The following is an 18,539-nucleotide window of genomic DNA, read 5'->3' as shown; positions in this document are numbered from 1 at the left end:
CTATTATCTAGTTTTTATGATAACCACTTCAGGTTTTTGGGTTTTTTTTTAAGATTTTATTTATTTATTCTGACAGAGAGAGACCCTGGGACTCTGGGGCTGAGCTGACCCAGGACCCTGGGATCATGACCTGAGCTGAAGGCAGATGCTTAACTGACTGAGTCACCCAGGTGTCCTTCACTTTGTTTTTTTTTTAAAAGCTCATCACCAAAATGACAGAATTATATGTATAAACAACTCAATTTTACTGATTTTTTGAGATATCTTTTAGAGCTGTTTTAGTTACAGATCCCCTCATCTCTTCTTTTGCTATATAAATTATTTTGAAGAAACCAAGACATTTGTAGTGCAGAATTTCCACCAGTGTTAATTTTGATGATGGAATTCTCATGGCAGAGTTTATTTAACATGTTAGATATATAGAAATAATCAGATTCAGCTTTAATTAATTAATTAGGTCAGCTGGTTAGTCTTAATGGGAGATAGTGTTTTTTCCATCTGGTTGTCTGTATGTCTCTCCTCTGTGATGTTAACAGCAATTGATGCTATCTATGATCTATTAATTCCTGATTAATAGATGTTAATGATCTAACCTAAATATCCATCACTTATCAGATACATTTATATTTCTATAAAAAGAAGACTTTCCTCATTAGTGATTTGGTAACATACATAACTTACATAGGAATAACAGGATAAATTTTTCCTTTTATTGATCAGTTTTTAAAATAATGAGTTGGTTCCCAATATTCTAAATTCAACTAAGTCTTATGGTTCGCCTCCCCTCCCCAATGTCCATAGCCCGCTCCCCCTCTCCCAATCCCACCTCCCTCCAGCAACCTATGGACTCTGAAAAACAACCTGAGGGTTTTGAAGGGTCAGGGGTGGGAGGTTGGGGCAACCTGAGGGTTTTGAAGGGTCAGGGGTGGGAGGTTGGGGGAACAGGTGGTGGGTAATGGGGAGGGCACGTTTTGCATGGAGCACTGGGTGTTGTGCAAAAAGAATGAATACTGTTACGCTGAAAAAATAAATAAAATGGAAAACAAAACAAAACAAAACAAAAAATAAAAAATAAATAAATAAATAAATAAATTCAACTAAGTCATTTTAAAAATCATTCCTATGACTTACATATTTAAACATATCCTTGCATTTTGATACATTGCAGTTATTAATTTACTGATGCTCAAAATGCCCCATCTTTGGCCAAGAAGATTGTCTTCAAGCTAGCTCCTTATTCTTTTTGACAGTGTTTGGTATCTGCCTTGCAACCAAATGTTGCAGGCAAATCAAGAGCACTTACTGTTCCAGCTTTGAAACCACTCATTTCTCCAAGAAACTGGCTTCTTTCAATGGCAAATAATAATTCAAGACTACCATCTGGACTCTAGATATACTCAACTGCTGCTAACTTGGTCATTGTTCCTAGGCAAAACAGTACATAGGACTGCAGTACATATGTGAGTGTGAGCGTGTGTATGTGTGTGTTGTGTGTGTGTGCACATAATAATTTAGCTCTTATAATGTCTCATTCAAATTCAAAACAGAATGATTTTGCTTAAACTGTATTTTATATCTGGATTTCCTTTATTTCATGAGAATCCTGATTCTCAAAATAAAATAATTAGAATATCAATAATTACTAATTGTTTTATACAACATGCAACAGTTTTATAAAAATATCAATAATGGTGCTACAGATATAATTACTGTTCTACTTTTTTCAGTTTTCAGAGCATATAGCCATTATACACCACATTCTCTCTCACATAACTAACTAAAGGGTTAGTTCTCCAAAATACATGTATATTTGAGGGTTATCATGAGTCCCTATGTTTACACTCTGTAGTCGCTTCAGTTGCCTGACACTTATTCTACAGTAGGTTCCTCAGTAGAGCCTCATAGGAATAATATTCCCCGAATTCTTGCATTTTAATAGTTTATCTGCAGTCTCTATACATAAAAGCCAGTTTTGCCGTCATTTTCATTCCTTGACTATCTTAAATATCATACTCCATTTTCTTCTGGCAGAAAAAATCCTCTGTCAAAAAAAATATGATCACAATTTGATTCTCTTTCTCCTATAAGTTAATTTGCATTTTAATCTAGATGCTATGGATTTTCTTTTCCTTTAAAGTTTATTAATTGTATTAGATATGTCTCAATGTTGGTTGCCTGAGTAATTTTTTCATTTTGTGTGCTTTTTAAATATATATTTTAAAAATATTTTTTTATTTTTATTTTTTTATTGTGTTATGTTAGTCATCATACAGTACATCATTAGTTTTTGATATAGTGTTCCATGATTCATTGTCTGCTTGTAACACCCAGTGCTCCATGCAATACATGCCTTCCTTAATACCCATTATCAGGCTCATTCAACACCCAACCCCCCTCCTTCTAAAACTCTCCATTTGTTTCCTGGAGTCCATAGTCTTTCATGGTTCTTCTCCCACTCCAATTTCTCCCCCCCCCCCCAAATTCCAGGAGTTTCCTTGAATGACTGATCCTATTATTTTAGAGTTCTTTTCTTTGGTTTTCTTTTTTGGAAACTCATACGTATGTTCAATATTCTAAATCTGTCCTAGATTTTCTAGCCTCTTTAGTCATTTAAAAAAATTTATCATTTTTCTTTTTTACCTTATATGTCTTTTATAGCCTTATCTGTTGAGTTTACATACTTCTTTATTTCTTCTAACTTAGTTTTCATTTCTAAAATTATTTTTCTCTTTATTTTCAATTATTTCCTAAGTTCTATCACCACATTTGTGAGATTCTCTAAATTCTGATATAAATTGTTTTTCATATCCTGTATCTTTTCTAATGTCTTTTCAGCTCATTTACATACTTTTCACCTTTTTTTCTGGCCTGCTTTCATGGTCTGAGGGGGTATATTCTACTTATTCTCATTTTTCTTACTGTAAAATGTGGGATTATGATCCTTTTTGTTACTTATTATTTTATGTTAAATTAATTTACCCAAACTTACAGGTTAGCTCTTTTCCTTCTTTCTTCAGGTTCTAGAGATCCCTCTTCTGTTTTCATATAATTTTCAAAAATACGACAACTTATTTTCTGAGAACTATCAGTTCTGCCTGTGTTCACAACCCAGTTTTATGTGGACTTTCTCTTTGACTCTCTTGTACTTCTGATGCTCAATTTGGATTCTTTTCATATTAGTTTCTTCCCAATGTGGGACTTTGTCTTGGGAGAATTCTACTTGGTTAATTACTTATGGGGCCTCGATGGCTTAGCCCCTTCCCGCTTTACCACGGAACCCTTGGAATCATCTGCTATTATAGTGTGCAAAAGCCCTCTCTATTTTAGCTGCTGTTCTCAAATTGGCCCTCTGGGTTTACCAGTAAGTACTTATAGACTATTTTCCTCAGAGCCATCTTGCTTTCCACGACTTTCTCCCTCCCTTCTGCTAACCCATGAGTTATCTTGTAGCTCTTATATCTCAACACAGTCATATTTTGGAGTACTGATGGGATACCTTGTCACCTAGTTTAATTGTAACTGTTCATTTGTTGTTGCTGTAGTTATTGTTTCAACATCTACTGTTCTGATTTTCATGGAGGAATTTAAAAAGGATGCCCCTCGTTACCATCTATACTGATTCTTCCACGTACATTTTTTTTGGTATTATTGCCATTTTAATGTAACTTCTGAAAATACATTTCAATCTATAATTTTTTAATTAAAATAAACATATTCAAGTTTTTCTAATTATGTAGCTATACTGTTTCTATGAATGATCCAAAGGTGAACTGGACTTCTTGATTAGGGTCATTCTTTTTATAATAACATTTCAATGATGTTCTTTTGGTTGAGTGGAAATTCCATGCTATTATTTAAAAAATGCTAGGGACACCTGGATGGCTCAGTTGGTTAAACATCTGCTTTCAACTCAGGTCATGATCCCACAGTTCTGAAGAGCCCTGAATTGGGCTCCTTGCTCAGTGGGGAGCTTGCTTCTCCTTCTCCCTCTACCATTCCCCCTGCTTGTGCTCTCTTGTTCTCTCTCTCTCTCTCTCTCTGACAAATAAATAAATAAATAAATAAATCTATCTTTAAAAATAAAAATAAAAATAAATGAATTCTAGGCTTGGAAACTTAAATATTCTTGAGTATTATATAACTTTAACAAAACATTTATTAATATCACCAAAAGTATAATAGACACTTCAGTATAACATTTCCTGCACTGCCACCATCCCTTTCTAAGATGTTTCAACTTATATGTATAGCTTCTAAAAGAATCAGCCTATATATTACATCCAACTTTACCCTTCCCATCTACCCCAATATTAGCTGATTGTAACTGAGGTAGATACCAAAGCCGAGGCTGAGCCCCTCAGATCCTCTCTTCATAAACAGTGACGATAGTCAACTGATGAAAGACATTTACAATTAAAAGCACATTTGGAGTCAGGGTGGGGACTATACTGGGTCATGTTCCGATGACTAAAAATGTGAGGTTAGTCTGAGAAAGAAGTAAAAAATTGAGTTAATACACAGAGAGAAGCCAAGACAGAAAGCTTTATAAAGTGGCCTTGAGAGTCAAAGGGAGTAGGGTACTGACTCTCCTCTCCCATTTCAAGGCTGCCTTAAGTCTACCTGTTTTTTCATTTCCTGTCTTTGGTAGCTGTAAGACTTTCTGCTGTATCCTCATCATAATTAAGTTACCTTCAATACCCCTGTGAGTTCTTAATCAAACATAAATAATGCTCACAGAATATAAACAGTGATTTCTCAGGGCCAGTCTGCTGTGGTGGAATAAGACAGAGTAAAGGACATGAGGTTAACACACACAGGCCCCTAAACATTTTCTCTTCTAATTAACTTAGGTGACTGCTGATTCTTCATTACTAATGATAACTCTGGGCTCACTGTATTCCTTAGGACTCTTGAAAAAAAATTAGCAAGATCTAATCTGCTTTATGACAGCCTCCAATCTCCAACTGGACCCCTTCAGCACAACCTCCGTTGCTGCAGCAAACCAAGCAAATATAACTGTTGGACCAAGGGTTGTTTTGTCATCTTGGGCTGGTGGATTTTGATACTGCATACATAGCGACTCTAATTTTTATGCTTTAGTTTGCACCTTTGAAAGCTAGGATTTTCTTAGAGAAAGTTCACCAAGCTCCAAATAACTACTGTCTCCAAAAATCCTTAATTATTGCCATGAGAAAACACATACACACCAAAAGGCATATAAAAATAGGTACTGTCAATGAATGACCTTAAAATGTTAAGAACTATATTAAGTACTCTAGAATCATACAATAGTAATAAACACAGATTGACTAATAAAAGTGACAGACAAATTAAGAAAATGAAAGGACACTATTTTAGCTTGTATTTTAAAGGACATAAACAATACAAAATATCAATGATTATTTTATTAAAAAAACTACATGAACACAAGTATAAATTAAGAACAAATGAATATAAAACAAATAAAGATTCAATTCAAAGATGAAACTAAGAATAATTGCCTTCTATTTTCATAAGACATAAAATATCTTCAGTTATCCAAATCCAGCTTTGTTCTTAACATTTAGATTTACATGATGAAATCAAAAGCAGTGGGAATATTCATCATAAGCACATTTTTAAATACTCAATGGCTAACAAAAAATATTTTTATCATGTAAATCTCCTGAGTCTTTTATAATAGTTTGACAGTTTTTCTTCTCAGAGGAGAAGAACAGTGTTTCAGATGAGAAAAAGGAGGAAAATGGAGGAGGAGGAAAAAGAATGACCAAGAATACATGTTCAAGAATGAGAACATGAAAGGGCATGTATTTCCAGAGGCTGGGTTAGAGAGCAAGAATAGACTTAGATGAGCAAAGCAGTCAGTTCACAGTTGTGGATGACTGATCAATACTGGGAATTCTTACCAGAGAACCCAACATTTTACTTGTCTGACCACCTCATTTCAAAACTTACCTCTACCAGTATCAGTAACAAAAATAATTTTCTAGTCAAGTATAAAAGGAAAAAATACTGAATATTATGTACCAAATTAAGCTAGACAATACAATATAAACAATACGATATTTCCTATTTATAAGTGATGAATAATTTTATCAAAATTGTATAAATAAAATGTCACAGGATCACAGAAGAGAAGACATTAATTAGACTTAAGGAATCTGAAATAGAATTCAAAGGATGAGAAAAATTTGGGGGAGAGAAAAAGGAAAAAAGATCCAATCCAGAAGAATTGTACAAAAACAAGGAAATGTAATACTGTGTAACTTTTCTTCATGTTTAATTAATGTCTTCCATACAAGAGGACAGAGACTAGTTGAGTCTGAAAAGGAAAGTGATAACTAAATTGTGAAGGATACAGAATGCTGTTCTGTTATACAGCAGATGTTTCTAGACTTTTAGATTGTATTGATCAGCAGAAATTTGAGGATATACTGTGTCAACCCTCTATTTAAAAAATACAACTCAAAATCTAAAATTCTGCCATTTACTATCATCATTTTATTAAACACAATAATTTTAACACAAAAAAGGGATACCAGCATTATATCCACGTAGTTTTAAAAATGGGATATATTAAACTCTTTGGATGCAGAAAAGTTGCACCATAAAATTGTATTCTGCCAGATGAACACAAAATGAACTTTCAACTCATAACATGTTTCAATGTTTCATTTTTAGCATAGTTACTTTTTTAAAAATCCAAGAGATATATTCTTAATAGTCTTTCAACTCAATTCAGAATATTTTAGGTAAACTTAGGGAAGCCCAAGAAAAATAGCTCTCAATTACCTACCCAGCTTTTTCTCCTACCTTCTTACTGCAGTTCTGGGAAGAAATAAGAAAGACTACAGATGCCTGGTCATAGAAAATTCTGGAAAGGGGCTACCTATGTGGGGTCTTGCTTAACCAACAAAGAGCAGTTAAATGTTATCTGATAGTAATTCCTCAGAGCTTCAAACTGTCACAAACTGTCACTGAGGAACCAGGAATGTGGTTCTTATAACTTAAAATAATTCCTTCCTTAGCTTTGGCTGCCAGAAAACTTACTGCTGATTTGTGTCCCACTTTTAATAGCACTATAAGGACCCATTATTAACATTTCTAAATTTGTTCTCTGTTTATTTTAGCATGTCTTGGACCACTATTTATATTTCCTTTTATAAATTTGTCAAATCATTTTAGGAAAATATACACAGGAAAAATAAAAGACTTTTACTGAATGAAAAAACATTTAAGATTTATTTTTTCAATAATGTTTATTAATTTTTTTCTTCTGGTAAAGTAACACATTATGAGGTCATTTTACTAAATATTCTCTCAGTCTAGAACACTTTTTAAAAAAAATTTATTTATTTTTTTAGCGTAACAGTATTCATTGTTTTTGCAAAACACCCAGTGCTCCATGCAATACGTGCCCTCCCTATAACCCACCACCTAGTTCCCCCAACCTCCCACCCCGCCCCTTCAAAACCCTCAGGTTGTTTTTCAGAGTCCATAGTCTCTTATGGTTCGCCTCCCCTTCCAATTTCCCTCAACTTCCTTTTCCTCTCCATCTCCCAATGTCCGTGATTATGCTGAGTGAAATAAGTCAAGTAGAACACTTTTCTAGTAAGCTATATGACTCACCTCCTTTCAGTCTTTGCTTAAATGTAATTTTTACCATTGGTCTACTTAAAATTATAGAGCATGTTAGAAGATGGTCAATGCTATGTTAAAGGATAAGTTCAACACAGCGGTTTGGGATTCTAAAAATGGCAGAGACGGGCTGCAGTTTTAAAGATAGTGATTTATTAAATAAACTGCAACCCGACCCTGTCATTTTCAGAATCCCAAACCCCTGTGTTGGACTTATCCTTTAACATAGCATTGACCATCTTCTATCATGCTCTATAATTCATTTATTATGTTCAGTACTTACCTAAATGTCCTGTCCTTGCTGGAATATAAGCTCCACAAGGCAGGGATTTTTTTTTTTTTTTAAATAAGGTTGTTTTTTGTTTGTTCGTTTGTTTTATAAAGTAGAGTTGACACACACAGTGTTACATTAGCTTCAGGTGCACAACACAGTGATTCAATAATTTTATATGTTCTACTATGCTCACCACAAATGTAGCTTCCAACTGTTACTGTACAATGTTATTACAATACTACTCACTGTATTCCCCTATGCTGGAATCTTTCATCCATATTACTTAATCATTCCATAACCAGAAGCTTATCTGCCACTCCCCTTCACCCATTTTATCTATCCCCCATTCCCTGCTCCTCTGTCCACCACCAGTTTGTTCTATTTATGAGTCTGTTTCTGTTTTTGTTTTTTCATTTGTTTCCTTTTTTAGATTCTACATATTTGTCTGTTATATACTAATATATTCCAAAGTACCTAAGACAATGCTGGGCTAGAACAAGAATTCAGTGTTAAAAAAAAAAAAAAAAAAAAGAATAGCTCACCTGTGTGTCCCTGTTCTAAGAACTTTATATGCATTATATAATTTAATCTTCACAAGAACCCTGGGAAGGAGGTGCTATCACTGATTATATTTTATAGAGAGAATGTTAAGTTACAAAATGGCTAAATAATTCCAAAAGTTCAGAGAGCCCAGGAAGTAGTAGAACAAGGATTTAAACCCAGTCAGACTATTAATTATTACTGTCTCACCTAACAGAAAGAGACTGTGTAAAAGCAATTGAGATAATGATAGAATAATCATAGGAAAATGACAGTAAATAGAAAATGAAAAGCAAAAAAACATACATAAGGCTGCTAAATTCAAGGAATAGTACCTAAAGCCATTATTTATGCACAGGATCATCTAGATATGGATTACCCCTTTCTGAAGTTCTTGAATATTTATAAAATGAGCTTTTTAAAGAAATAAGACTTCAGAGAACCATATTTTTAAAAGCTGCTCTCCTAATACTGATACATAATAATTAATTTATCTGCTTTCCCTTCTCACTCCATTTAAGCAGCTGTTGAGTAAAAAAGACAATAACTTCATCAATTCCAGATAAGTATTTCTTTACATTTTTTCAGTTAAGAATTTTCATATTACAAATATTATAAGAATAAGAAATCACTTACAGAAGCAGGGCTCTTAGATTTGAAGGAAATTTAAGAGCATATTGCTTAGTAAACATACCATCCTCATGAAGGATGCACTGCAGCCCTGGTAGACTAGGATTATAAGAGCCAGACTCTCCTAGTCTAACACTTTTTCAGAAGTCTCCATTCTGTTATGAGAACGTGTTATTTTTAAAAATGAATAATAAGAAAGCATGTATGAATATCTTATCAGAATTTGTGGAAGCAATATCTTTATATTCTTTTGGCAATAAATATTCCTCCAAAAGTACAGATTATATCATGAGTAATAGATACATTATAGGAAACTGAAATAATTAGAATAGAGAGAGAAATCATACCTTCTATCAATAGCTCTTGTCCATGACTGCCAAGAAGTGTACGAGATAGGAATGGGGCAAAGTCTACAAAAATTTCACGAAGAAGAGGAGCAACTTTTTCTAAAGCTCTTTCAAGTTTTGCAGTGATGCTGTTGAAATTAAGACATAAACACTAGTAAATATAATTCAATACAAAAAGTCAAATAAAGTTAACTTCCAAATTAAAATCTTGAAAAATCATAAAAGTACAATTCTAACTCATGGAATAATAACAGCTTCAGTAGAGGGGACACCCTGTAGAGTTTCACATCAATCATAAGGCTACTCTAAAGTCTGCAGCCAAAGTAGAATGACCAGGGGTGCCTGAATGGCTCAGTTGGTTAAGCCCAGGACTCTCAAATTGGGCTCTGGTCATGATCTCAGGGTCATGAGATCAAGCCCTCCCTGTGCTCAGTGGGGAGTCTGCATGGTATTCCCTCTCTCCTTCTCCCTTTGCCCCTCCCTGCCATGCTCTCTAAAATAAATAAGCAAATCTTAAAAGAAAAAAAAAGTAGAATATTCTGTGAAAGGCAACTGGGATTCTTTAACCTGCACGGGCCACAAACTCTGCTCCTAGTTCTATTATCTTCCATGACTATCCTTCTATCTATGAAAGAAAACTGTTTTGAACACCTACTACATGGATCATTGTGTCAGTTACAAAGAATTAAACTTTGTTCTCTAAAGTTTGTTCTCTAGAGTTGCCTAAAAATTCCCTGAAAAGCTGGATAAATAAGGGGATAACTAGAATTCAGTGTAATAAAACTAAATTGCTGTGCTCAGGTGGGCATTTTCCATTTCTATTACTATTTTTTTACTAATTCCTACATTATCATTTATATTAGTTCACTGTTAAAATTTGAGTTACATGACCTCACATAAGCACTATTTGACAGTCTTGAAAATACTTCAAGTAGTACATGTAAAAAAAAAATAGGGGTAAAGACTAATTCTGCTCAAGCAAATAAATAATCTGGTAACATCTAACTATCTCTCTTAGGAATAAATGCTTTGAAATAAGACTGCATAGACTGAAATGCTGGTTCTCTCTTATACTACTTAGGTGAGCTTGGGGCATTAGACTCCCTTTGCCTACAAAATGAAAATAACCATGGTGCCTACTGGTGAGCGTTAAATGCACTAAGGTGCATAGAGTGCAGAGAAAACTACCAGGCGCACAGGAAGATGTCAATAATGGCAGCTCTTACAATAGCTACTTTGAATAAAACAAATCTATATTTACTCTTAGAAAATGTAGCTCTGGTTAAAAAACAAAATCAATATAATAATATAATGTTAGAGGAACACACACTGTTCTACACAGAAGACATGTACAGCAAACAATTAAACAATGCTTCAAAATAATAAAAGTTCCACCACAAAGCTGTGTAACATTTTGCTATATGTGAGGAAAACTTAAATGACAAAAAGGTAATTAATTAGGATAATTTTCAATATACTACTAATATTTAAAGCTAAAGTACTGCATTGTTGGTGATTAAATAGGGGTGAGGGAATAATGTAGGATTCCTTCTTTCCCAACTTGGAATCATGTGAACTGAATCATTTATGCACTCAAAGCGTCAGCATTAGCACTTCTATCTGACTTTGTCTCCTCTTACCTGGGTCAAAGCTTTAGAGAAAGAACTTAGAAAACTGGTGTCGCACTTCCACAAATACTTCAAGAGAATATTCCAGAGGAACAACTTTGAGCAAGAAAAAGGGAACTGGGTGGGGCTTTGAAGACATGCTGAAGATATAGAGAATTCTCAATATTCTCCCTTACTCTGTTATTCCCGAACTAAGTAAGCACCTTCTTTATTATCATGTTTAATTAGCCAACATATAGTACATCATTAATCATTGGTAATGCTGTTTAAATACAGACTCCTAGAACCCCATCCCCATAACTTCTGATTCAGCAGGTCTGGGTGTACTGTGAGAATCTGCACTTCTAACAAATTCTCAGGTGGTTTGCTACTGTTGATCCAGGAAACTCACTTTGAAAATACCTGTTTTAATGAGAGTATTTACTGCTAGTAAATTGTAATAAAGCAGCAAAGGGAAGGCTACCTGAAGTCATAAAATAATCAAAATAACTTATCTCTGATTTTAGTGAATACAGACAGAACTCCTTTTTTATATCTATTAATTAATACATTCCTTCTAATCTCCAAGATCATGTCCCATAACTTCCCAGCTAACATATTCCCCTCCTCTAAGGAAAGATGAGTAAGAATGTTAAGAGCAAACCTATGAACAGGGGATAAATCTAGATGTTATTATTTGTTTCTGTACCTAAATTCTCAGTGAAGCATGAATACTTTTATTTAAGATTAATAAGAATGAAATTAAATTTAGAAAATTTTTAGATGTATAAAGGTTCACATCATAGTTATACTATTGTAATATATTATTATCTAATTAAATTCAGGTTATTTCTTCCCCAGGTTATGACTTTTTTCCATAATTTATGGGTTTCTATATGACTTACAGGCTTCAAAATTACAACAGTACAGTTCTGGGTTACATATCAAATAGAAACTTCAACTAATTTAATAACTAATCACATAAGTGTGTGCATACATGTGTATTAATGACTTAAGGGTAAGGGATAAAAAGGAATCCTTACAATAGTATAAAACTCAATAGAATATTAAATGATGCTTGTACATATCATTCTGTAACCATAATTTTAAAATTCTAATGGAGAACAATGTAACATTTTACCCAGCAAGAAATCAAAGGCTTTAAGTACAGAAAATCATCATCAAATAATACTGCCAGATTTAGCTATCAAACAATTCTAAGTGGAAAAGTTACACCATCACCATCACTTTTTTACAGTGAAGAAAATGGACAAGTTTTAGTTGTTGTCATTAATATTTATAGATTCCACACAATGTATTTTAAAGGAAAGTAAACATCAAATAAAGTATATGATCCTCATCTTTACACAATTTAAATTCTCAGAGAACATGATATAAATATAAATCTCAGCTTAATACCCTCCTCTATCACCAGGCAAAGAACACCAATCACCAAAAAAAAAAAAAAAAAAAAAAAAAAGATACTGATATTTCATTTCTCATCTGAGAAAAGTACATAATGTAGAACTTCCTTTTCCCAAGGCATAGCTGAAAAATTTATCTGTTAACATGTTAAAAAAAAAAAAGTTAACACTAGAGAACTCCTTGGCCTTATGTCCTATCAAAATAAGTTATTCTCTTCATTTTGAATATAATTTTTTAAAACAGTACATGTAATAACTACCAGAAAACAAAGTTCTTTGGAAATTATTTTGTAAGAAAAATTGGCATATTTTACTTGATTTAGGGAAAAGATTAATAATTTTTCAGTTTCATTTGAAAGCTTATTTTCATTTATTCAAGAAACATTAATTCATGGAGAAGCAACATGGGGGGGTAGGGGGATAGGAGAAGAATAAATGAAACAAGATGGGATTGGGAGGGAGACAAACCATAAATGACTCTTAATCTCACAAAACAAACTGGGGGTTGCTGGGGGGAGGTGGGATTGGGAGAGGGGGAGCGGGCTATGGACATTGGGGAGGGGAGGCGAACCATAAGAGACTATGGACTCTGAAAAACAACCTGAGGGTTTTGAAGGGTCAGGGGTGGGAGGTTGGGGGAACAGGTGGTGGGTGATGGGGAGGGCACGTTTTGCATGGAGCACTGGGTGTTGTGCAAAAAGAATGAATACTGTTACGCTGAAAAAATTAATAAAAAGGGAAAAAAAAAAAGAAACATTAATTCAATAAAAGATATCTTATGCACAAAAAAATTTGAGGTTTCAGGACATGGGTAATTTTCCCTGTATAGTCTTGAGTGAGATTTATAATCTTAACACTCTAGCAACTTCTTAGTATTTAGGAAAGTTCTTGGGCCAACTCCAGGCTGAAATGCATTCTCTCGAGCTTCTCATTTCTCTCCTCCTACTCAATTTTTTTTCATTCCCTTCAGTCACATTAATGATGCTTATGATGTTATTTTGACATTGGCTATTTTTCTTGATAGCTAAGTGCAAATTCTTTAAAGAGGGAGAATTACTGATTTCCATGAAGAAAACTACTGTTGCAAGTTGGGTAATTTATCAACCACTCTCACAAATTTTCCAACTACAAAAACAAAATATTCAAAGAAAATAATAATGCTTTAGATGAAATGTTAAAGCATCAATGCCTGGATTAAGATAACATGATTTAAAATACAAGAGTTTTATTATTATGGTTTTAAAAAACACAATTATGTATTGGTTTTTACTTACATTAAGAAAATCTCATTTACAGAGATTTACAGATTCTAAGAAATTTTATGAATAAAGATATAATTGTTTTATGATAGGAAAAAAATGTATGAAAATCCATCGAATCTTGCCAACTGTAACTGACCTCAGGACATAACAAAAGCTAAGGGGACTAACTAACTTAATCAGCAGAAAAAGGTAAGATTTTTGTCTCATTTTCTAAATTAATCTCCTTACAAATGTTTCACTACAAAGTACTGATTATTTTCAAATGTTATATGCTTTAGAGTTCTAGAAAAACACAGTAACTTTACTTTCATTTAGGATAATGCTTATGTTGTGAGTACTACTTTAATAAGCTCCTTTATACTTATGCCACTTAATACATTTATAATTCTTACTTCTGGTTTTAACTTTTTGTATTCGCTTAGGTCCTTAACATATCATAAATATAACAAATACTTAATTTAATTTTGTACATTAAAGTTCTTAAATTTCTTCATTCCTTAAATCATATAAAATGGTTATATATAATAATAAAATCTAGAATGAAAATAATTATGTAACTTTAAGCAATGTACATAATAAGAGAACTTAGATTTAAAGGAAATTATTACGCTAGTGAATTCCACAATAGATTTCATTAATCAAATGTTCCTGGGTAAGTTAGGAAATATGAGCATAGGTAAATGAAGTGATTTGCTTAAGTAAAATTAGATAAAAAGAAAAGATTAGGAGAATATTAATGACAGCAAAACCGTAAATTGTAAAGTTGAATTCTTGACTGGCTATATACCATAACTAGGAAATGACAATCACTGACTTAAAATACTTTATTTAGCTTTCACTAAGCTTCTAATGTGAAATATATATACATATATTTAAGAGAGAGCAAGCATGAGTAGAGGGGAGAGGCACAGGGAGAGGGAGAAAGAATCTTAAGCAGTCTCCATGCTTATCAGGGGATCAATATTACAACCCCGAGATCACAACCTGAGCTGAAATCTAGAGTCAGACGCTTGGGGTGCCTGGGTGGCTCAGTGGGTTAAGGCCTCTGCCTTCGGCTCAGGTCATGATCCCAGGGTCCTGGGATCGAGCCCTGCGTTGGGCTCTCTGCTCAACTGAAGGCCTGCTTCCCTTCCTCTCTCTCTGCCTGCCTCTCTGCCTACTTGTGATCTCTGTCTGTCAAATAAATTAATAAAATCTTCAAAAAAAAAAAAAGAGTCAGATGTTCAATGAATTCAGCTATCTAATGTTAAATTACATTTTAGGGATGCTGATGAGTAAATGCATCCTGAGTCTCAGATTCTATAACTATATGACCTACTGCTAAACAGTTTTTCTCAACTATAACTTTTTATGGTTATCCTAATCAAAACATGAAGGTGAAAAAATGCTTGTTTGCTTTACTTCCTCATGATCACATACATTTTTAAGTGCATGAGTACAGGTGAAGAAAATAGATGAACTTACAGAAAACTAAACCTAAATAGAATTCTCTTGCATGCAAGAGGTTTACTCTATATGGCAAACTAAATTCCAAATACATACTTTTCAAGTTTTAGGAAATGCAATGCTGGAATGTCTTTAGATAAGTATAAAAGCTTTTTTATGAAGTGCATGTTGGAAATTGTTAATTACGTGTGTTTTAGACAGAAAGAAAACAAAACAAACAAATGGATAAATTCTTCCTTTCTAGTCAACTAGTCCAGTAAAATATAACTGTTGCAGAAAAGACACAAAGCCCTGCCTGCACCTTCTTCCCCATAACCTCTATGGAACAAAGGGCTTATACATCTTAGAAAAGAACAGCAAGCCCTGCCACTTTCAGGGTAGCAGAGAGACTCTTTTGAAGCTGGAGAAAGGAACAGAAAAAAACTCTATTCTAAGGGAGGGCAAGAAAAATCCCCGAATTCTAATAATCAGATATTCTCCAACTACTTGGAAATGGGCAGGATCAGTGGAAAATCTTACTTCCAAGACCCTAAAACCAAGTCTGAACCAGAAAAACAGGAAACAACTCCATGTCCACCGAAAACCAGGCTTGCAAGTACCCAATACAAATAACAGAAGCCTACTACTGTAGAAGGCGCCATAGTGTAGAGGACTTCGTTAAAATGTAGGCTTAAAGGAAAGCCTAAAAATCAGGGTAGAATAGGGCAAAACATTCTGACAGACCAGCCCCCAGATAAAGACAAGGTACGCGTAAAAGAATTCAAGGCATGTGGTGCACTGAGAGTAACTAAAACAAGAAAACACAATATCTCAACTGCTGGGTAGAATGACTTAACCTACAACATTAAAGGCCCAGCGTAAGAGGCAAGACCATTTCCAGAATAAATACTATGAATGTCAGTTATTACCACCCTCTATATAATGTCCAACTTTCAATCAAAAAGCTTAAGACATACAAAGAAGGAAAACTAACAGTCAGATTCACAAACTAACAGAACGAGAATCACAGATAAACCATGTGTTAGAACTATCAAAGAATTTAAAATAACTATTATTAATATATTAACAGTTAATAGTTGAAAAGATAAGTCCACATGCATAAACTGATAGGGAATTTTAAAACAAAGTAAGAAACTGTAAAAATGTTAGAAATAAAAAAATATAGCAAAAGAGATAATAATGCCTTCAACAGGCTTATCAATAGACTCAATAAGGTTAAAGGAGAATTAGTGAATTTAAAGATAGGCCAATTAAACAAACAAAAAGAGAATAAAAGAATATGTAAATATGAGAGAGAGAGAAGAGAGTGTGTTTGCAGGTGAAATGAAGAACTATGGAAGAGTATCAAACAGTCTGTCATTAAAATCCTAGAAGCAGAAATGCAGTAGGCCAAATAATGGCTGCTCAAATGTGTCTAAAACATAATCCTTGGAATTGTGAGTACAATAAAATTCAATACACATAATCATAGCAACTCTTGGTTAATTAATAAACACAAGAGATGTCTTATATTTGATCAAGAATCTTTAGTAAATAGAGAGGAGGCATCATAATTAATCATGCTCAAAGCTTCCCATCTAAGATGAAGAAAATGCTTTTTCTAACCACTTTTATAGAAAATAGCATTGGCGGTACTAGGTGGTACTATAAGACAAGAAAAAAAGGTGCAAAGATTACAATAGGGGATAAAACTATCAATATTCTCAGATGAAATGACTGTGTATATACATATTTATTTAGAAAGAATTATAGATAAATAATTAGAATAATAAGTAGTTAAAATTTTGTTTCAGGATATTAGTTCAATATAACAAAATGGATTATATATGCCAGCAAAGAATAAAAAATGAAATTTATAAAAGAATTAATTTACAATATAAAATATCGAATTCCATTTTTTCACCTTGAGGGAGTAAGATAGTTTAGAATTACCTCCCACACTATTAAGTAGAAATATGTACAAAATACAGAGAACAGCTGTTTTCAGGCAACAAAAGTAGCACAAGACCATAAACCCCAAGGAAAGAAAAAAAAATGAATTGATTTCCACCATTATTCAGGTTTCTTGCGTGGAGGTATTTCCCTTATTAGGGCAAATACAGAACCCAGCAACCATTCTGGGTTGAAAAGACTAAAACCACAGTTCAGGCAGGCCAACGTGAATAGAATTTGGAGGACAGAACACCCAAGAGGAAAAAGTTATAAGGAGAAATAATTCCAATAACTGGAGTCTTCACTTGAATAACAATCTATGTATGTGACATCTGAAAGCTCCCAAGGTTAGAATTAGGACAAATTCTGAGGGAAGAACAATTATGAAAGAGCTGTAACAAAAACATTTTCTATAGCTCACAAAGGGCTGAGAAATGTCTGTGTTCCCTCCCACCAAATGAAAAGACCTCATTAAATACATTGAACATTCAGGAGAAATCCCAGCACACCTTCTTAGTGTAACAAAATTAGCCCAGGAACAAAGACCACTCTCGACTTGCCTTAAAATACTTTAAAAGCATGCCTCATATGGAGGCATAGCCTTTTGAATAAATAGTGCTGGAGCAAATGAACAATCATAGACAAAAATACAAACCTCAATATAAACCTCACACCTTATACAAAAATTAGCTCAAGATGGGTCACAGACTTAAAAGTGAAACTATTTATGAAGCCACAGAACCTTATGGAAAACATATGAGAAAATCGTTAGGACTCAGTGGGGGTAAGAATTCTTAGATATGACAGCATGGTAAGTCAGATTACAACAAAAATTCAGTTTTCCTTTGCCAAAGACCCTATTAAAGGATGAAACAAGAAGCCACGGTCTGGAAGAAAACAACTGCAAACCACATTTCTGAGAAAGGCGTAGTATTGAGAAAATATGATGAACTCTGAAGGCTTAAAAATAAGAAAGCTAATCAATTATGAAATGGGCAAAAAATATGAACAGATATTACAATGAAGAGAAACTTTAATATTGATGACAAAAAGCGCACAAAAAGATGTTTAGAATCATCTACTAGGAACATGACAAACTAGGAGCACAATGAGGTATCAGTATCTGGTAGGTATGTACTGATACATACCTACCAGAATGACTTAAAAAAAAAAAAGACAACACCAAATGTCAGTAAAAATGAAGAGAAACTGGATTATGTATACATTGCTGGTAGAAGTTTTTTTTAAATAAAACTAATGAGGTACTTATCATAAAACTCAGTAATCTCACTCTTGAGCACTTATCCTAGAGAACTGAAAACTTATGTTTACAAAAAAAAATTTGTTCACTGCAGCTTTTTTCATAAAAGCCAAAAACTAGAAAAAAACTGAATGGCCTTTAATAAGTGAATGGTTGAATGAACTGTCATATATCCACA

At 33.6% G+C, this 18,539-nt stretch overlaps 1 protein-coding gene across 8 annotated transcripts in view; it reads right to left on the bottom strand.

The window, feature by feature from the left end:
• NBEA (neurobeachin) overlaps positions 1-18,539 on the bottom strand; it is a 687,041-nt gene that overhangs the window by 375,959 nt on the left and 292,543 nt on the right. For all 8 annotated transcript variants that reach the window (XM_045977917.1, XM_045977919.1, XM_045977920.1 and 5 more), the window contains one exon: positions 9,430-9,557. In XM_045977917.1, the coding sequence (XP_045833873.1) occupies positions 9,430-9,557 (128 nt within the window). The remainder of the gene's footprint in view (positions 1-9,429; positions 9,558-18,539) is intronic.

The sequence above is a fragment of the Meles meles genome, chromosome 14 (assembly GCF_922984935.1).
Source record: "Meles meles chromosome 14, mMelMel3.1 paternal haplotype, whole genome shotgun sequence".
In the NCBI taxonomy this organism is placed as follows: Eukaryota; Metazoa; Chordata; class Mammalia; order Carnivora; family Mustelidae; genus Meles; species Meles meles.
The sequence above is the reverse complement of the archived record's forward strand: the minus strand, read 5'-3'. Positions and strand labels throughout refer to the sequence as shown.